The sequence below is a fragment of the Convolutriloba macropyga genome, chromosome 3 (assembly GCF_964194025.1).
Source record: "Convolutriloba macropyga chromosome 3, txConMacr16.3, whole genome shotgun sequence".
NCBI lineage: Eukaryota > Metazoa > Xenacoelomorpha > Acoela > Convolutidae > Convolutriloba > Convolutriloba macropyga.
In genome coordinates, this window is record NC_134470.1 from 13065788 (window position 1) to 13086448 (window position 20661).

General features: G+C 36.9%; 1 protein-coding gene and 2 non-coding genes across 3 annotated transcripts in view; 1 reads left to right on the top strand and 2 right to left on the bottom strand.

Annotated features, from left to right (window-relative positions):
* LOC142336872 (uncharacterized) overlaps window positions 1–19407 on the top strand; it is a 29744-nt gene extending 10337 nt beyond the window's left edge. Inside the window, exons 2-3 of the mRNA XM_075385833.1 lie at window positions 13019–13264; window positions 19044–19407. Coding sequence (XP_075241948.1) covers window positions 13019–13264; window positions 19044–19257 — 460 coding nt within the window. The 3' untranslated portion in view covers window positions 19258–19407. The remainder of the gene's footprint in view (window positions 1–13018; window positions 13265–19043) is intronic.
* Trnav-aac (transfer RNA valine (anticodon AAC)) lies at window positions 9258–9330 on the bottom strand. The gene has a single exon. It is a non-coding gene; the product is annotated as a tRNA-Val (tRNA).
* Window positions 19408–20356: 949 nt separating the features above from the next.
* Window positions 20357–20430, bottom strand: Trnan-guu (transfer RNA asparagine (anticodon GUU)). Its single transcript has one exon. It is a non-coding gene; the product is annotated as a tRNA-Asn (tRNA).
* Between the last annotated feature and the right edge of the window lie 231 nt (window positions 20431–20661).

Below are 20661 nucleotides of genomic sequence, written 5' to 3' on the forward strand. Positions count from 1 at the left end.
TAGTTTGGCAACTTAAGCAATCTAACATTAACATTTCAATCCATTTAAACATACCGGGCCAATAGAAATATCGCTTAACTCTATTATAAGTTGTGCTTTCTGCTCTCTGACCACTAAGTTCATGCGTATGTGCGACTTCGCATATCTTTATAAATAGTGAAAGTGGTGCACATATACTAACGTCAAAAGAGCCGTCTTCACAAGGTTCAGAGTAACAGAGTAAATGATATTGACTCTCTAGAAACAACAATTTGAAAATATTTCTATAAGTTTGTAATGCTTTAGTTTGTTTAATTGTGTAGTCTTTTTCTGGAGCTTTGCCTGTTTTTAACCAATCTCTAACTTTGATTATCACGGAGTCGCTTACTTGTTCTTCAAGAATATCATCAGTGTCAAGATTAGCGTTTTTTGAAAAATCTGTAACTTTAGCTATTAAATCTAATGTATCTGTGTGGACATCCTTTTCTGAGTTTTGAAAAGCTTCTGGTTCAATAAGTTTCTTAAATTTTGTACGTCTAATATAGTCGGCTTTAGCAGATTCTAATTGTTCAATAAATGAGTTTTCAATATTACCTTCTACTAAGCCTAGCCACTCTTGGTCATCATAACCTTCTCGATCATCACTTATTTCGGCTATTTCTTAAATCTCGGAGTAGTAGTGATTGTCATGTTCACTAGCCAGTTCTGAGGTTAACTTCTTTATTTTTTTTGTGCCGTAGCGAAAACAATCAGAAAAACTGTATAGCATTACAGTGCTCATCTATGTAGTCTGGTGCATCATCTACACTAAAGTCACCTTCATCGTTTATATTGATTAGTTTCTTTCTTTCGCCTTTGACTTGAACAATAATTCGATAACAGTCGTTAGCTGTTGCGTCCTTATCGTCTTGATGCAATACAGAATAGTTCACTTCTTTTCCGTTAATATGAAACTTTTTATCTTTAGGTAATTCTTTGTATTCTAGTTGATAAAGTTTAGCATCTGCTAAAGAAACGTTTCGGCTAAGAATGTAAGGGAACGCTAAGTTTTTGCCTTCAGTGTAAATAATTTGCAAGTTTTGAAACTAAGTTATTACAACTTGATACTTAAAGAAACGATGTGACTTTTTTCCGCGTTGTGACCAAAGAAAAAGAATTGGTCTGTGATCACAATAGAGATAGATTGGAAATGGGGATCCAATAACATAAAATTTGTATGTTTGTAATGCAGAAATTATTCCGCATAGTTCTCTATGTTGAGGGGACATCTTTTGTTCAGCTTTATCAAATACTCTTGAGTTTGCTGAAATCATACGTTTTCTATCAGGAAGATCTTGTATAAGGACACAACCTGTTCCTAAGTTAGATGAATCAGCATGTATATGAAAGGGATAGTCATTAGAAGGAAATGCGTTAGAAATATCGTGACAGAATCTTTGTTTAGGGTCTGTGAATACCTTTTCGTGTTCTGGTAACCACTTGAATATTGTTGTATCTGTTGTTAAACCATATAAAGGTTTTGCATCTATGTGAAAGTTTAAAATATAGGTGTGATAGAAACTCATCATTCCTAAATTTCTTAAAACTTCTGTTTTCGATTCTGGCGTTTTTAGGTTTCTTATATCATCTATGCGTGAAGCAATAGGGGATAGTCCATCTTTAGATATAACATGTCCTAGAAATCTCACTTTTTGTAAGAAAAACATTGCTTTATCAGGGCCTGCTTTAAGGTTTGCCATCCGAAGCAAAGAGTGATACTCTTTTACTATTGTAAACATTTCTCGTTTATCTTTAGCTTGTAATAAAGTATCGTCTATGTATGTTATGGCTTGTTTACGTTTTATAAGAGGTCCGAATGCATAACGCATAAGTTTGCTGAAGTAACTGGGTAATAGCTTAAGACCATAAAGTCCTACTTGATAAGTGTACTGTCTGCCTCCTACAATAAAACTTGTAACCTTCTGTGTATCTTCGGTTAGTGGTACTTGATTATAAGCTGATGATAAGTCACTACTTGTAAAAATAGTTCCGGTTATTATTGTCATTAGAACATTTAATGGTTCAAGTGGCCAACTAGAATTACTTGTATCAGATATAGAGTTTAGGTATCTAGCATCAGTGACTATTTTTACATAATCCTGCTTAGGTAATATGATAAAAGGATTGACAAACCAACTATTCATATTGTTCTAATTGAGCTCTCTGATTATTCCTGCTTGAATTAATTCATCCATTAGCTTTTCTAATTTATCTCTGAGTTGAATGGGTATTTCGCTAGGTCGTTGTTTTTTAAAGGTAGCGTCTTTCTTTAGGGGTAATTGAAATTTATGTTTAGTTCTACCAATATCATACTTATGATGTGAATAAACATCATTATCCTCAATTATTATTTCTATTAACTCAAACAATTCATCGTCATTCAAATCACTTTGTGAGAAATCGAAATTCTCCAGAAACTTTTCTAGATACTCTATGTCTTGGACTGTATTTCTATTTTGCTTAATTACAAAATCACTAACCGCTTTATTTATGATTCGGTTGCTTTGTAGTTTATCTCTAAACTTAGGAAACTGGTCATTGACTCTAGGTCTACATAGTTCTTTGGCCTCGGTAGAGAAGTCTGTGGCTAATTCTCTTTCATCTTCTTTGCATTTTTCTATTAACTCACTTTCAATAATTTCGAGCACCTCTTCCTTTTCTAGTGTAATGGTTTCTACTTTTTGTAGTTTATCAATATCATCTTTGCTTGTATACACATAGATAGTTATGCCTGAAATCTTAAATGTTTGTTCAATTAGAGAAGATATCTCTCTCCAATCCATTCCGGCTCAACCACAAGCTATTTTTGGCATCGCTATACAGCGTAAATTTAGTCCTAGTGCGTGATCTCTCATAGCAATTAGCGTAGTTTTGATTATCAATTGTTGGCTTCTCATAATGATTAGCCTTAGTGATGAGGTTATATACTAGGTTATTATCTGCTCTGAAAGTTATTATGTCACCTATATCACAGTTCTTACTTTTACAGTAGTCCTTTAATAATGGTATTCTTTTGGAGATTGTGATAGCAAAGCCTTTTCTCATTTCTGCATCTGAGGATATTGTGTGCGCTATAGGCATATTAGAGTCAAATATAGATTGGGTACGAAAATCTACATATCTAATGCAAGAATTAGTTTGAATTTGCTGTCCTTCTTGTAAATTGTTTACTACTGTGTGTAGTATAGAACAATTGTTATAGTCTTCGCTTTCATTTAGTATTATGCTTGTAAATTCAGCCCATTTTTTGATATTGTACCTTTGTATAGGTTTGTCGGTTATATCACACATAGCATAACCTATTATTCCTCCATTTATCTGTATTGGGTGATTCTTTTGATTCTCCATAAATATGGGTAGAAATTCTTCAGATTGTGGACAAAGTGTGTTTACAAAGACTAGGTCAGCTTTTGCAACATTTATATGAGGCATGAAATATGTTCCTGTTGGAAATAAAGCTTGACTGGGGTGCTTTTGTTTGTGCAATTGTGTACTTTTCTGTTGTAGAAAGATTAGTTGAGCTATGTTTAAAGCAGTCATTTTAGCTATGTATGGATAATCCTTCTCATTGTTGAGTGAGCCGCAGCAAATTAAGTTTTTTTCAGTTTTTAACTCTACTGCGGGGATATCGAAGTGAAGTGCCTTTAGAAACAAATGACAAAAATCAATACCTATTATGTTCTGTCTCTGTTCTTTAGTCACGAATACTTTATGGGGGACTGTATATTTACCTTCTGTTTCAAAACTAGATTGGATAGTTGTGTAGCCAAGCATTCTTATTGAGGAACCAGTATATGTTTTTGAATCACAGTTTGTACTTTGTAGATGCAAATTTTGTGCAAGGTTTACTAGAGGATGTTGGGTGATTGATGATAGTGCAAGTTGATCCTGGGTCAATCATAAATTCTACTTCTAAACCACTATTATTTTTAATGGATCCGGTGGCAAAGTGAGGTATAAGTTGAGGTATATTCTTGACTTAGTACTACTTTCTTTAGTAGCGTTCGGAGACTTTAATAGTTTAAAGGGAAGAAGTCTGTTAAAGCATTTACGTAGTCATCGTCACCTTCAACGAAACTTATTTGATTTGGTTGTTGTTGAATATTGTTAGGTTTTGATTGTTTTTGTTGTAGAGAGTTGTTTCTATTTGGTGCATAGAAGCTAGAGCCTTGTTGTGGCTGGTGCTGTTGTTGTGGTGATGGTGATTATTGTTCAGGGTTTGGTTCATTATTTCTATATGTATTTTGCTGCGGGAAGGTTTGTTCGTGTGATTGAGTGAATCTGTTACCATAGTTGTTAAAGGAGGTATTTTGTTGTTGATAGTTAGGCTTGTTGAACCTAGGATTATAGTTTTGAGTAGCCACCTCTTGGTTGATAGCCTTGGTTTCTAGGACCATTGAATCTTGTATTGCCTCGGTTATTCTTTCTATAATCATTAGAGAATGTTATATTTTGCTTTCTTGGTTCTGCTAGTTCCTTTCTCAGTTTATTAACAATATCGTCAATCTGTTTCTTTGTACATCTAGAGATGGAATGACCATTACTTCTGCAATAATCATAGAATCTAGTACTGTTAGGTCTGCCTTTTATGTTCGGGTCTCTAGGCCTAGAAGTATCTATAGCATTTACTTCGTTGCTTTTGAAAAGGCTGGTTAAATCTATGATTTTGCTCTCAAGTGTTTTACGTTTATCTAGTCCTGTAGCTCCATTAGACTCTGTTGTTACAGAAAACGTTAAAAGTCTTTGACGACTAAGTGATCAACAAACTGTGTCCAAGTTTTTGAAGGATCCTCAATAAGTTTCTCGTGCGCTTTGCGTTTTAAACCTTGTGGTCTTAGTCCTCTTATAGCAAAATCTATGTATTTCTGACTTCTCTGTCTTTGTTGGATTTCGTTCTCCTTTCTTATATTGTCATCACCTGCAATGCTTGTTGGTATCTTTTCTGGCCAACCTTTATCAATTCCACTCTTTATTCTATGTAGATAGTTCTTTATCAATTCTCCTTCCTGCCTGTATGTGTTCTCAACCTCAAGTTTAAATCTAAATTGGTCTTTACCGTCTGTGAATCTCTTTATAAATTCATCTTTTAAATTATTCCAAGTTGTAGCATCTGTGACTTCACTTTCAAACCATTCTAGTGCTGTATCAGTTAAAAGTGAACTGAATAAGGATTGTTGCCTTTTATCATAGCTAGTTTGTGCAGCGTGCGTTGTAGGCCTAGTTCCTAATGAAAAGAGGATTTTATTTTCTACAGAGTTCCAAAAAGAAGTGGCATCCTGATTAGTATCATTGCCTGAAAAAGATACAAGTGAAAGATTTGGATGTGTTATGGGAGTTTCAGGTGGTGGGATACCGGGTGGGGTACTAGTACCACTAGTAGACATTACTGAAAAGACTGTTAAGATCAGAGGAACACTCTAAATTAAATTTTAATAATAAGCTTACGATTAAGGGAGAAGCCTTCTGACTAGCTAAATTAGACAAGTTAAATTTTAGGGCCTCTCTAATAGTATAAATGAACAAGTTAAATTTAGGCAGGCTTCTCTTATAGTTTAAATGAACAAGATAAATTGAAATTGCCTCTTTATATTAAGTGAACAATTTAAATTGAATTAGCCTCTCTATATTAAGTGAACAAGTTAAATTGAATTCGCCTCTCTATATTAAGTGAACAAGTTAAATTGAATTCGCCTCTCTGGGACCACCATTTATACTGCTGGTCCGTACATTAGATACTTAAACGACGGGGTTAATCGCGGGACCACGTGTGTAACTTGAGAGTTCAACCCCTAGTTCTACTCTTGGTATATAGTTAAGTATTAAAGAAAGTTAAATGCAAATATGAGTTAATAAGTTATGTTAAACAGCATTAAATATGAACCGAGCATTAAGAGATAGAATATTTAAAGTTATTAAGATAGATATAACACTAGTTAGCACAGATTGAGATATTCTAAGTTAACTTTAACTTAGATAGAATTTAAGAGATGTTATTTTCTAACTTAGAAAGTTTAACTGAACTTACCTGATTTCCAAAATTGTGCTAAGTTAATATTTTCTGATATAGAAAGTTCTTAGTTAAGAACCTGTCACAAAATATTCTAAGTTAAAAGCTATCTCAAGTAAGCTGAGATTTAAGCAAGGGAGCAATAGTAAGATTTAAATCAGAAGTTATCGGGGACCAAATTGTGCTGGTGGTGGAGCGTGCGAGCTCCTTTTATACCTGCGGACACGTGGTTCTCTAGTATCCTATTGGATAGAGATAGCAGTGTCGACAGAGTTACCATGGTTAAGTTGGTGTTCTCTATGTCGCGTGACAATATCACGTCATGGTATTCTCAGTTTAAGTTAGTGATCATAAAATAGTACCTTATTCAAAACTACTTAGTAATTTGTTCACACGTTAAAGTGGACTTTGTCCAATTCCAGTTTGTGCTTCACGCACTATAACGTAAAATCTTAAAATAGCACTAAGATTATCAAATGGTGTTACTGAGTGTAGCACACTTCAGTACATAATCATGGGCAGCTATAGGTTTATGTGATTTCTTTCATAAATAATAAGTGAATTTTTGGAGTTGACCCGTTCTCATGGTTCTTTCCGTCGCTCTCTCCCTTACTCTCAATGTGTGGGCTCATTCGTACTCTAATAAGGCAAAACCTAAGTTTTTTAACGCTTTCCATTCATCTCTAACATTTTCGGCAACTTTGAGTTGACAGGTTTTCAAAAGTTATCAACGATTTTTTTTTCATTTTGCACATTTGTTTTAATTCTCGATATGTGATCGTTCAATTCAACTAGTAGCAGCTCCCATTAGATTTGCGTGGAGTTGTAATTGATGCTTTGAATTTATAGCAATGAGTTTTAACAACTTCGACATGACAGTGTTTATCATGACAATGTCTCTACGGCTACCATGAAAATGAGTTTCAAATAAATTATTCATATGTTTTGGATTCATCTTCAAAGGTTTTAGCAACTTAGACATTTTTTGATCAAAATTTTGAGTTTTTCCAATTCTGCTGCTCCCTATAATCGTGGATCTTGTTATCTAGTCTCCTTACTAATCACAGCTGTTATAGGCTTTCTGATTCATCAAAAATTGAGCTATTTCTGAGCTGAAGTTGTTAACTGATGTTTTTAGTTTGAGAGCAGTGACTTTCAAAACAAATTTTTTTTAAGTTTTAACCGTGCCTGATAATCGGTTTGGGTTACAGTGCCTCGCGCTTAGTGTTGACAGGTTTTATTGTTTCTTTCTATTGAGACTAAGTTGCGTCCAATTAATGTTTCCCGCTTGTAGCTAATAGTTTTTTCACTTTGAGACCATTAGTTTTTTTTCTTTTGATCTTTTTTTGTCTTTAAACATTTTTTTATGTAATTATCCTAATAAGTTTTCTAATAAATGAAATATATGAGGTATAAAGATCTGATTTTTAACAAAGTGTTTAAATGACTGTGAGAGCCTTTTTTCGAAACCTTTAGCGAAATCGAAATTCGAAAAATTTCGTTGTCGTTTTTACTTCTTTTCTACAGAGGTGATGTTTACTGTCGGGTATCCCGTAGTGCTAACTTGTTCCTAATACTTTGTTTTAGTATATACTCTGTTTGCTGTCGAAGGCTTTTCTTGTTTGTTTTTGCTTTGGTGTATGCTCTCTTGCCTTTCGAAGTCTGCTTGTCCGATGAACCTAATAATCAGATTTTGAATTTATAATTTAGTTCTTTGGATTGTAATTGAGGACTTTTCCTTTGTATTTTTTTTTCATGCTATCTCTGTATTTGTTTTTGTTCTTTTATCTTGCTATCTCGTATCTTTCTCTCTCTCTCACTCTGGCCTTTTCTGGTCTTTCCCATTATAGCCCCCAGCTTACTGGTCACATAACCTATAGCCCCCCAATCATGGTAATTCTACCATAATGGCGGGCTATAATGGGAAAGACCCGCCTTCGGTTGCTTTATTTTTTTGAGGCGTTTTTAAGTCCATATTTTCTCTCTCGACAATTGAAACCTTTATACGGAAGTTTTATTCGTTAGCCATTAATTATCAGTTTGTTGAGATTTATCAGAGTTTTTGGCAAGTGTGAATGCTAAGATTTGCATCAAATTCTTTAGTTACCTCAAAATTAAAAATTTGTGCACAAGAAAATTTTGTGGTAAAATTGGCAACTGCATACTTCAAGCCTTGCTCGTAAAGTAGAATAACTGATGTCTAAACTGTTGATAATAGGGCAACATTTTCTAAATTTGGTCCTCTTTATTGTTGCTTCGTTTGATCCTTTTGCAGCGCGATCATGTATTTGTACTAAACGCTTTTTTTTCTATTAATTTTCATAAGTTTTCTAATAAATGGTATGTTTGAGGTATAGAGATCTGATTTTTAATGAAGTGTTTGAATATGAGAGCATTTTTTTCAAAACTGTTAGTAAAATCGAAATTCGAAAAAGTTCTGGTCTTTTTTACTTATTTTCTACAGAGGTGACGTTTGTTGTCTTGTATCCCATAGTGCAAACTTTTTCTTATTATTTTGTCTCAGTATATACTCTGTTTACTATCGAAAGCTGTTCTTGTTTTTGTTTGCTCTGGTGTATGCTCTCTTGCCTTTCGAAGTCTGCTTGTCCGATGAACCTTATACTCAGTTTTTGAATCTTCAATTTAGTTCTTTTTTTGCTGTGTTCTTTTTTCATGCTATCTTTGTGGCCATTTCTATTCTTTTTTCTTGCTATCTCTTTCTCTCCCGCTCTTTCCCTGGCCGTTTCGGGTCTTTCGCAATATAGCCCCCCCCAGCTTACTGGTCAGATAACCAATAACCCTCACAGTCATGGTAATAATGCCTTAATGGGGGGGGGCTATTTTTTCATGGGGGGCTAAAATGGGAAAGTCTCGCTTTTCTTTTTTGCTTCATTTTTTCTGAGGCGTTTTTAATTCAGTCCATCTGTTCTCTCTCAACATTTGAAAACTTATTACGAAAGTTTCATTCGTTGCCAATTAATTATCAGTTTGTTGAGATTTATCAGAGTTTTTTGGCAAGTGTGAACGCTAAGATTTGCATCAAGTTCATCGGTTACCTCAAAATTAAAAATTTGCGCACAAGAAAATTTTGTGGTAATATTGGCAATTGCACACTTCAAGCCTTTTTCGTTAATTTGAATAACTGGTGTCTAAGTTGTTGATAATAGGGCAAACGTTTGTAAAATTGGGCCTTTTATCGGTACATAAACTTGCTTGTCTTGATCTAAAAAGATGATGCCACCCAGGCTCGAACTGGGGACCTTCTGCGTGTTAGGCAGATGTGATAACCACTACACCATGGCACCTTGTTAATAGTTGGTGTTATGTTGCACGGATAGCTTGCTACTCTTGCAACTGTCTTTGAAGAGAAACAACATAAAGTTATATTAACATTTTTTATCGGAAAATTGAGTTTTACTTCCGCTATCGGTTTTCCTGTTTTAATTTTTCGGAAGGATAGAATTTTTAGTTGGCTGATATTTGCCAGAATTTTTAGTTGGCTGATATTTGCCTCCATTTTGGGATACAAAACCATTGTCTCCTGGAGATCGCTTGAGATTTATGCCACTATACTTGCAAAGACATTTTATTTTCGCTGAGGTTTGGGAAATCTGGAATGCTGGTTGGCTAGAACTTTTTTGTTATCTCTTTTCTAGAGATTTCTAGTTTATGATCAGACAGTTTTGCATGTTTGTGCAATCAGATTTGTTTTGCCGACGCGTTTTACTCTTGGGATCTTTTCTCGAGTTCACAATTGCTTTGTTGCTTCAAAATTTTTACCTATTCGGCCATTTTTCATATATACCAATGTATAGTATAGAAACCGTAGAGTTGACCATTTAATCTTATCAATGCTCTCTATGTGTATAACTCCGGTTTTTGTTTTGTTTTTGACAGTGTTTAAAAATGTGAACTGTTAGGTAAATAGGTCTCAATTGTTGAATCAGACAGCTGTCTCCAGGTTAACTGTCTGCAATACTTACCACTTCATGAGGGTTCATGCTAACATGATTTTCTTCGTTTTTTGAGGTATTCGATTCTGGAAATCCATTCGTGCAGTACTTGTAGTCCAGCCTGCACTATTCTCGTGGTCAGAACCCTTTTGTTTCGTCAAAATCTTTCAATCTGTCCATTAGTTAGGGTCAATTAAATAATCGTTTTTGTGTGGATTTCGCTCAATTTAACTATGTGCTCATTTTTTAAAGTCCAAGAAAAGTTTTCTTGCCATGGTCGTTCAGTTTTGGTTAAATTGTGTGTTTGAAGCTTTGAAATTTTATTTTTTAGGTTATTTTTTGATGAGCAGTATAGACATATCTATGTACAGTTTATCAAGAAATGGCTTTCTGAATGTTATCTGAAACGTATGTGTTTCTGGAATGTTCTGAAAGTTTGCGTTTTTAAGGAAATAGATTGTCGTAGGGGAATCGAATACCGGTGACCGCAGTGCTGGTCCGGAAGTCCTAACCGCCTGTATTGCAGGACCAAATATTCCCAGGTAAAGGCGCAAGGCAAAATTTGTCGCTCTACCTAAGCCAGAGAAAGACCTCTCGTATAGACCGACGAGCTACCGCCCAAAATCACTTCTCTGCCACACACAATTTTTTTGGAGAATAATACTTCAGAGATTGGCTCCCGTCGTCGATCCCATGATGATTAAGAAGCAAGTGGACTTCAGAATAGGGAAATCAACCTCAGTCCTGAATCTCATTCAGCCCATGGAAAACACACAAACTCTTGCTCTGGAAGCTCCACCAACTAGTCGGTGAAAGCTTTGTCGAGTTATACTTGAGCTGCTTACCAATTGCATGTTTTACGTAGTTCTAGACTGCCTGAAATTAAATGCGGCTGGCCGAAACAAAAGAAGCAACTATCACGGTAGTTTTCTAGCGACTCTGCTGTTGAATGTCTACACAATTGATCAACCTCTCACAAACGGATTTTATAATTTCTTTTTCGCTGATGGTCGGGCTATGGCCATCAAAGACTCAAGTGTCGAGAAAATTGAGCTGTGTGCCCTCAGTAAAATGAGCGACTACTACGGGCACAAAAACTTGAAACCAAGCCACAAAACAGGTTCCCTCTTGCTTCTAAAAATGACAAAACGAAAACTGCAAGTTATCTGGGAAGGGAACTCTGCTGACACATAAACCAGAATTCAAGTATATACGAGTGGTTCCGGGCCGAACACGTAGTTACGAACGGCACTGTCACAACGTACGAAAGAAAGACTTAAGCCGAAATAATCTGCTACGTCTCTTCCAGCGACATTGAGCCGACCAGAGAACTCTGCTCACATTGTTCCCAAGCGTTGCCATGTCTGCGGCTGAGTAAGCTTTGGCAGTCTGGCATACATTTTCCCATGAACAGCAATTTGACATCAATGCGAACGCGACAGTGAGTAGAATTACTGGTTGTCTGCAGACGGCAAAAGTACAGAATCTGTATAAGCTGGAGGGGATAGCTCCTCAAAATGAACGCGGGGAGGTAGCTGCAAGAGCAGAATGGCGCAAGCAACTGTCTGACCAGAGCCACTCAATGTTTGGCTAAATGCAGTACCGCTACAACTTCTACCGCTGCGCTGTTTCTCATAACAGACTCGTCCTTTAAACGTCCTAATTGACCCATACCAAGACAAGATTTGGTAAATAGTTTCTGAGCTAGCTGTTAGGTGAGCACATCACCCCTCACCAGGAGTTACCTGTTCACTATCACTTTCCCTGGAAGAAGTGTAAAGCTTTGAACATGCCTCGGGCGTTTGCTGGACGATGTCGCGCAACTCTCCACAAGTGGGTACGGGTTGGCAACTCTACATTCACTCTGCGTGGAAAAGAAGAAGATGTAGTGCACGTTTTCCAAAGCCAGAATGGTGCACTGTGGTACCAAAAAGCTACATGCACCTGAAGATTTTTTAAAGAGCACTACAAACGTCAAATATCACGTTTTCACTTCAAATTCGTTTTCTAATAACTCGTCATTACATGTTTACCTTTCAATGTCTAGCAGACGGTTTGTATAGTTTTCATACAGGTTTCTAATGACATATGGGTCAATTTTGTTTCAAATTTCTGACGTTTTTTCTGGTAAATTTTCCCAAAAAATTTCAATTTTCGCAGTTGCTGCTTCAAAATTGCCAATAAGTGTTTGATTGGATTTAGATCTGGACTATTTGTCGGCCATTCCAACACCTTCCACTGCTTCTCTTGGAAGAAATTGCCGACAATCTTTGATTTATTCGCAGGAGTATTATCGAAAAATACTGTCCTGAAAATGCATTTTTTTCTTCGTAATTTTTTTAAATGTCCAGATAACCGGTCGCTTTTCGGTTGCTTGGACACTTAACACGGATATTCTGTCCATCTGATTGTATTGCAATGAGAATTAAATTTCTCTTAAAACTTCCTAAATTTCACACCATTTTTTTCCACGCCTGGGCGGAATTCATGCTTATGAAGCAGGAATCATGCTTTAAAAGCAGAAATGATGCTGTGTGTGTCCTTTTGGTACCATAGTATACTTCAAGGTTGTGTCCTTGATCACAGAAGTATCAGAAGCTGTCGTGAACTGTGTTTGAAGTCCTACATGTGGAGTGTGGACACGAAGAAGATATTCCAAAACATCAGTTTTCTCTAAATTTCTGGCAGAGTTATCATTTTGTTTTAGTTGTTCATTTTTTAGATTGCCTGACTTTTGACGCTTCGTATAAATGTATTCGCTTGTACGCAAAGAATGTTCCTGAGAAGCGGTGTTTTCCCATTTCACAATTTTTTAGAATTGAAACAGTTATTTTGTGAATTGAACGTACGTTTCTCTCTGCTGTTTTTTTGTTTCGACAAACTGAATAAATTTTGATTTTTGAAAATTAAAAGTTCCCTGTTGGGCAGTCGATCTTTGGTTTCTAGTGTGACATTCTTACCGCGATATTTACTATTCCAATATACTAACTTACTGTTTTACCAAGAAGAGTCACCCAAAAGGTAATTAAGTTGTGTTCAGATTGGTGTTGCATCATTGCAAGGCGGACGATGCAATCAACACCCTCCTGGGATACCTGCGACCCGGCGGGCTCTTTGTGATACAGGAGTTTGTTCATGGCACCTGTGCATATTGGGGTGCTGGTGTAGTGTGTGAAGCTCTACATCAGATGGAACTCAACTCCATAACTGACATTCGCACTCATGTCCTGGGAGAAGGCAATGAAAGCCAATATGTACCTCCCGCCATGTACCACAACTTGCTCAGGTTCACAGATTGCTAAATTTTGAGATCGTAGAGACAAATAAATATTTTTTTCGCGAAAATCAAGATTTATGGAACATCCTCTGGAAATTTAAAATGCACTTTCTGGGGTCGTTTGAGTGTTAAAAATGGCTGCTACAGTTGGGCTAGAAACGGCTGCTAGTTAGGCAAAATTTGAAATGCTTGCAACGTTTTAATGAGCAAATTCTTCCTTACTTCTGTTTTATTAAATAGTTTCATATTAAATGAATATGCTTGGGGCTGACGCTGGTCAACCCCCGAAACTCTGTGCTGGATGCAATTGCACAATGGAGCAGTGCTCAACTTTATGCATGTGGTGTGCTTCTGCTGGTTTGTGCAAGGAATGTGACCCTTTTACAGATTACATACTTCAATGTGGTTCCGTGCAATGGTCATCCGAAGAGTGTTCTGGGGTAACTCCTACTCGTATTTTATCTCAACTGAATGCCAAATTGAATAAACTGAACAAAATTGAATCCGATGTTAGTGAAATTAAGGAGAGTATCACGAATACGCAAGATGATAATATTTTCAATGAACCAAGTGCTGCAGAAACAGCCAAACTGTTAGTCAATCCCATAAATCGACCTACGTATGCGCAAAAAGTTGTGGGACCGAACCCCCCACGACCATATTTCAATTTTCAAAATTGCAAGGACGGTCATTTTTCGGTGTCGAGTGATAAATCGAAAAAACGGAAACGATCAGTTAACGAAATTGCCATAGTTCAGGGAAGCAAAACGAATGCTAGTTTTCAAGGAGTTCAACCAAAACCAAGACTTCCGCCAAGAAGACATTACTTTATCAGTAGAGTACCGCAATCCATTGATACCGCATCACTTCTTGATTATTGTAACGAGCAAAACATGAAACCTTTGGCATGCAGAGAACTACCTAGCAGGAACAGGCAGCTTAAATCTTTCCATGTCGTTTTCCCCGAAGACACGACAGAACTTGTTGAGAGCACTGAAACTTGGCCGGCAAACATAATATTAAGACGGTATTTTCTAAATGAAGAAGCGCGAAACTGGCTGAAGACATTAAATTCTGAGTCTAGCAGCCAGCCGCAGGTGAATTGACTACAACAACATTGCTTACGCGTAATATTATGAAATGCACGGTCAATTTGCAATAAAATAGATTTCATTGAGCCTTATTTATTAGCGCATGATGTCTCTTTATTCGCCATTACCGAAGCATGGATATTCGATTTTACCCAACACTGTGTTGATTTAATAGCTGGCTCTAATTATTCTGTTTTTAATGTTAACCGTAAAAGCTGCCGCGGAGGTGGTGTTGCTCTATTATTTAAAAGTAAATTCAAAGGAAAGCTTCTTTTTGAACTTGTGCTACCGTGCTTGGAGTGCCTAGGAGATGAAATTATTCTCTATCGCCAAAAGACTCTCGTTATAGTTGGATACAGACCACCATCAGGTTCCGTCAATTATTTCTTGGAGGAGCTATCCAGTTTACTGTCTGAAAATACTACGATGTATTCAAATGTTGTAATTATGGGAGATTTTAATATTGCTTTGAATAAAATTGGACCCCATCAGTTGAAGTTTACGTACCTTATGGAAGAGCATGGTTTAGTATCTGTTCACGGTGAAGCAACGACGAGAAAGGGCAATTTACTTGATTTGGTTTTGATGAACAAAGATGTCTCTTTTGACCTGATTATAGATAAAACAATGCCCTCTGACCATTACGCTATTACTTTTAACATGGTAATTGAAAAAGTTACATGCGAGAAGATTCCTCGCGAACGTTATGTATGGAAATCGGTAAATCACTTTCAGTTCACTGAAAGCTATATGCTATTATTTGACGAAATCATTTCGCTGGAAATGATTCAGAACAATTCTATTGAATTCATTTCGCTGGAAATGATTTCGGAAGAAGTATTTAATATTGTAAATAAACTTTATGATTGCTTCTACTTAAGTGCCATTTCGGTCAGAGATAAGCTAGTGCCCTTCAAAAGGTTTATTGTGCTGTCAAATCGACCTCGATATTTTGATGATGAATGCATTAAAGCAAAATATTTGAAGCGTAAACTTGAGAGAGCCTGGAGAAAAATGCGATCAACTGACAGTGAGGTCAGATTACAATCACATCTATGCGATTATAGGGAACTTCTGAAATTGAAGCGAGACAATTATTTATCTCAACAGTTGTCGGAAAAGTCTAGCAAGCTGAGGTTTCTTACTTTCGACGAATTGTTCAGAAGAAAAATTTATAAGTTACCTAAGAACGAAAATCCAACTACCTTAGCACACAGATTTTGTAATTTCTTCAGAGAAAAAGTTAGTACTCTCATGCAGAACTTTGATAACACAACGCTCGAAATAGAGGCAACATGCAAATCCAGTTTTTTTTCCTTTATGTTGGTGAGTAGTTCGGATTTACGCCTAACGTTGAACAAAATATCGAATTCCACTGCACCTCATGATATCATTCCCACGCACGTCCTTAAAGTTATCATCAACTGCTACGTCGAGTCTTTTACTGACCTCATAAATTCTATTTTGTTAACGGGCGTGTTTCCATCTTCGCTGAAACAAGGAATCATAATTCCTCTCCATAAAAAAACGACGATGATGAAATTGAAAATTATAGACCTGTTACAAATATTAGAACAATGTCAAAAATAGTCGAAAAGTGTGTCCTTCAGCAAATGGTTGATTACTTCGACAGGAATGGATTGTGGCCGCCGCTACAGTCTGCTTATCGTCAGCATCATTCAACTGAAACAGCAATAGTTTATTGCCTTGAGAGAGTGACTGAAATTTTGGCAAGAAAGAAGCTAGCACTTCTGATATCTCTTGATTTGACATCTGCTTTTGATACAGTCAATTTTAATGTGTTACTCAAAATATTACAAAATAAACTTGACTTTGAAGGATCTGTATTACGATTTTTTGAAAATTACTTGAAAAACCGCAATTCGCGAGTCACTGTTGAGAATGAGCTCTCAGATTACTTTTACAATGAAGCCGGAGTTCCACAGGGCTCGATTTTGGGACCAGTGTTGTTCTCATTTTACTTGACCCCACTGTATGAGTTTTTAAATGCAACTGGCGTAATTTACCACTTCTATGCAGACGACAGTCAATTTATTTTGGAATTAGATTACAGTTTTACGTCCATAAGTTTCATTTTGAAACAAATAATTGATGTTATGTGCAAGTTGAAGTTAGTGAATAACAGTAGCAAAACTGATCTGATTGTTTTCTGCAATTGCAATTCTAATATTCCGTCCATTGATTCCTCTACTTTACTGGGGATTGAGTTACCATTGAGAAGCTCGATAAACTTATTAGCTTTTTCTTTAGACTGCAAGCTGACTTTTATAAATCAGGTGAACCGCGTCTGTAGGCAGTGTTATATACAACTACGGAAATTCTATTCAATTCGAAAGTTTTTGGGCGAAAAGCAAAGGAAAGAACTGGTATCCTGTTTTGTTCATTCTAGCCTGGATTATTGTAACGTTGTATACCTTCGGTTAAGTAAGAAACTTATCAGAAAACTTCAAAAAATTCAAAATTTGGCTGCAAAGTTTGTATTGGGTTATTCACGGAACGTCTCAGCAAAACTTTTACTCAAAAAGTTACACTGTTTGCCTATTGAGTAACGGATTCTTTTCAAATTGTTAGCACTCATGTTTAAAGTTAATCGATCGATGGCCCCTATCTATATAGAGAAATTATTTCAACGGAATACAACCTCTGCTCGGCCCTCACGTCAGAAACTGTTTCGAATCCCAAGATGCTCGTCAGATGCCATGAGAAAAAGCTTCAGTTTTCAAGGTGCTAAAAGATGGAATGAGCTACCTGATTATATACGAAACGCAAAAACCTTTGAAGAGTTCAAGAAGCTGCTGAAAACATACTTATTCTGTCAAGCCTTTTGATTATCGACAACCACTTTTGGGTCTGGAAAGAGTGGCTAAACCTCCATCATCATCATCATCATCATCATCATCATCATCATCATCATCATCATCATCATCATCATCATCATCATCATCATCATCATCATCATCATCATCATCATCATCATCATCATCATCATCATCATCATCATCATCATCATCATCATCATCATCATCATCATCATCATCATCATCATCATCATCATCATCATCATCATCATCATCATCATCATCATCATCATCATCATCATCATCATCATCATCATCATCATCATCATCATCATCATCATCATCATCATCATCATCATCATCATCATCATCATCATCATCATCATCATCATCATCATCATCATCATCATCATCATCATCATCATCATCATCATCATCATCATCATCATCATCATCATCATCATCATCATCATCATCATCATCATCATCATCATCATCATCATCATCATCATCATCATCATCATCATCATCATCATCATCATCATCATCATCATCATTTAAGCAAGCTGATAAGTTGGTAAGATGGGCTGTCTTCGGGGCATTGGACATTAAAGGGGCTCTCAATCTCAATACAAAGCGACATAAATAATTGATTGTCATCAGGGGCAGCCATAGAAACGTAACGAATTCATCTTATAAACCGATTACAAGAGATTTAAGTGATGACGTGCATCAAGAGGAGGCATGACTGGACAGGCAAAGACAAACTCAACGCTGAGGAAATGTTCAAGATTTGGAGCACCAAATGGCACCAGGATACAGCGAGAAATGCCTCGCTTTTAGAACCACGGAACAGCAAAAAGCTTTAGTCAAGTACCAGCACCTTGAGACAGGAAGTTTAAAAAAAGGAAACAAACGAAAAAGATTGATTTTGTCATCGTGGCAAAAGAGAAAAGAAGCTCGACATTCTATAAAATAAAAAATATATTCAAATACCGGGGAACTCGGATTGGCATTATAAATTTGCCATTGGGAATTGAAAGCAGCTTTAGGTGCAAATAGCTACAAACTTAAAACCATGCTGTTCAACGGCATTTCTTTGTAATGATAGAAACGTACTAAAGAAGTACTCAGCTGAAGAATGGATAGCGGAATTAATTATGGTAGACAATGGGTCAGCGGTTATTTTGTTACAGAACAAAAGATCAAGCATCGAAAATCATAAAGTTCACGCTGGTAGGAGAAAGGACTGAGCCATGACGTATAATACAGTAAGGAAATGAAGCATTATCAGCTCCTTTTTAAAGAAACAGTACTGAAATATTGTCACGAATCGAAAAACATTTTGCAAGGGAGCCCAATACTTGTTTTAATGATTTTGGCCAAAAAAAGCCATCAGGATTAAATTTAAGTTAGGGCAGAGTTAAAGGAAATAGAAATTTTTACACAGGAGAGAAGCAGGCGAAAAAGACCGCGCTCTGGGAATGCAGGATGGGTGAAATAAGCGATGAGGAAACGGGTGCAGCAACTGTTTGAATAAAATTGGAGTTCCATTGGTTATTGGAATTTTAAATTTTGTAAAATTTTTAGATAATATCGAGTATCATCGGATCTATTCCGTTTTGGCCTCGCTTTGTTTTTTATGCCTGCCATTTACAAATGTGTTGTTGTATAGTACGTTATTATGTAAAAGATTAGCACGTGTCCTGGGGGGGGGGGCAGAAAAATGGATCCGAATCAATAAACAATTTTATAGAAGTTGTACAAAATTGCGGAAAGTCGTAAATAATTTGCGGTGAGAGAAAAACAGTTCCAGAGATTGAAATTGTATTAAATTCCACTTGCACCATTCATTGTTTCATGTTACTTCTCTTTCAGGAAGGATTGTGATATCGAACAGTATGTGAAATATGTTCCGGAGTCTCATCCCTCTGGCACACTGGGAGAGATCACATTCACTATGCTCATGATGCATTGTAACGACCCGGAGATGAGAGAGAAGGCCAAGAGGGAGTATGAACAAGTGTGCAAGGATCCCGACTCAGTTGTGCTTGGCAGGATTCACATACACATCGTGGCTAAGAAGCGATAGATGCTGCAGCTATCAATGGAGACTATCTCAAATTTCTATCTATAACATTTTTATCTATTCTCTCCCCTAATACATGATTAATATCACCCTGAAATTAAATTATATTTTTATGAAAAGGTGTTCCCTAAAAATTTATTCTGGCCTCAGCGAGTTTTGTGCTCCTCTTCGTTCATTTTCAAAGCTCAGGTTATATTTGACTTTGCCTTGTGCGAGGCAGGTTCTAGACTATTATGCGGGGAAATGTCACGAGCGTTCTTCTGCAAAATTGTTGATTAAGTCCATAATTCTGTGTAGTAATGGTTGTGACTCAGCTTGATGTAACTGAGAACTTTGGCGTTTATCGGAAATCCCGAAGAGGTTCGAGACATTAAGTCAGAATCTCGAAGTGAGTATCATTTCCGTTTGTGCCCCCCTCCCTAGCTTACTGGGTGCATATGATTTACGCCCCCAGACGCACGTGCCATATTTTTAAATGGTGATTTACTGTAATGACACGTGCTCTGTAACGGGGGGGGGGGCGGGGGGGGGCATAATGTACTTGGGATGGGGGGGGGGGGAGACAAACGGAAAAGATCCAGAACTGACTTCTCCAGAGTCAGGTAACCATGCTTAAAACAAAAAACGTGCACGTTTCAAAATGAAGGAAGTCAACTTCTGACGTTTTATTTTCGGGCACTCCATACTTTGGGCATTTAAAATGTGCACGTGAGAGTTTTAATAGTTCATATTACAAGAGATGTTTCTTCACGACAAAAATGGTCCTCATGGCATTGTTAGACGTGAAACACGCAGTTGGTCTTTCCCTTTGTAGCCCAATCTTGTCCGGGTGACCATAGAACATATAACCCCCAACCACCCCAATTATTGTGAGTATACCCTAATGCAGGGGGTGTAAAGAAAATGAGCCGGTGATGGCTGATACCTCTGGCTTGACCGTCCGTTTGAACTCTTTGGGTTTGGTGTGCAGCAGTAGTAGTAGAGGATGCCTGTGGATAGCAGTATAATCCCTAATTAATCGTGACGCTTTACATTTTCAATGTAAAATGCTGTGGTAACATTCGTTGAGACTGGGAGACTGACTGCATGATTAAAACAACAACGCTCCTGGGTGGGCTCGAACCACCAACCTTTCGGTTAACAGCCGAACGCGCTAGCCGATTGCGCCACAAGAGCTGTTACCAAAACTACCAAACCAAAAAACTCCATGCAGATTTTGGATCACACAACAACTCCAATTGGAGAACGAGAGGAAGTATTTTCTAGAGACCGTACAACCTTTCACGAAGGTTGTACGGTCCAATTCACATAGGCCCAATTCAAAATGGGCCTATGTAATGCCAAATTTTGGGATTGGAGCGTGTTCTATATAATTCCAACTCAGCCATGATAGCATAAAAATTTCTG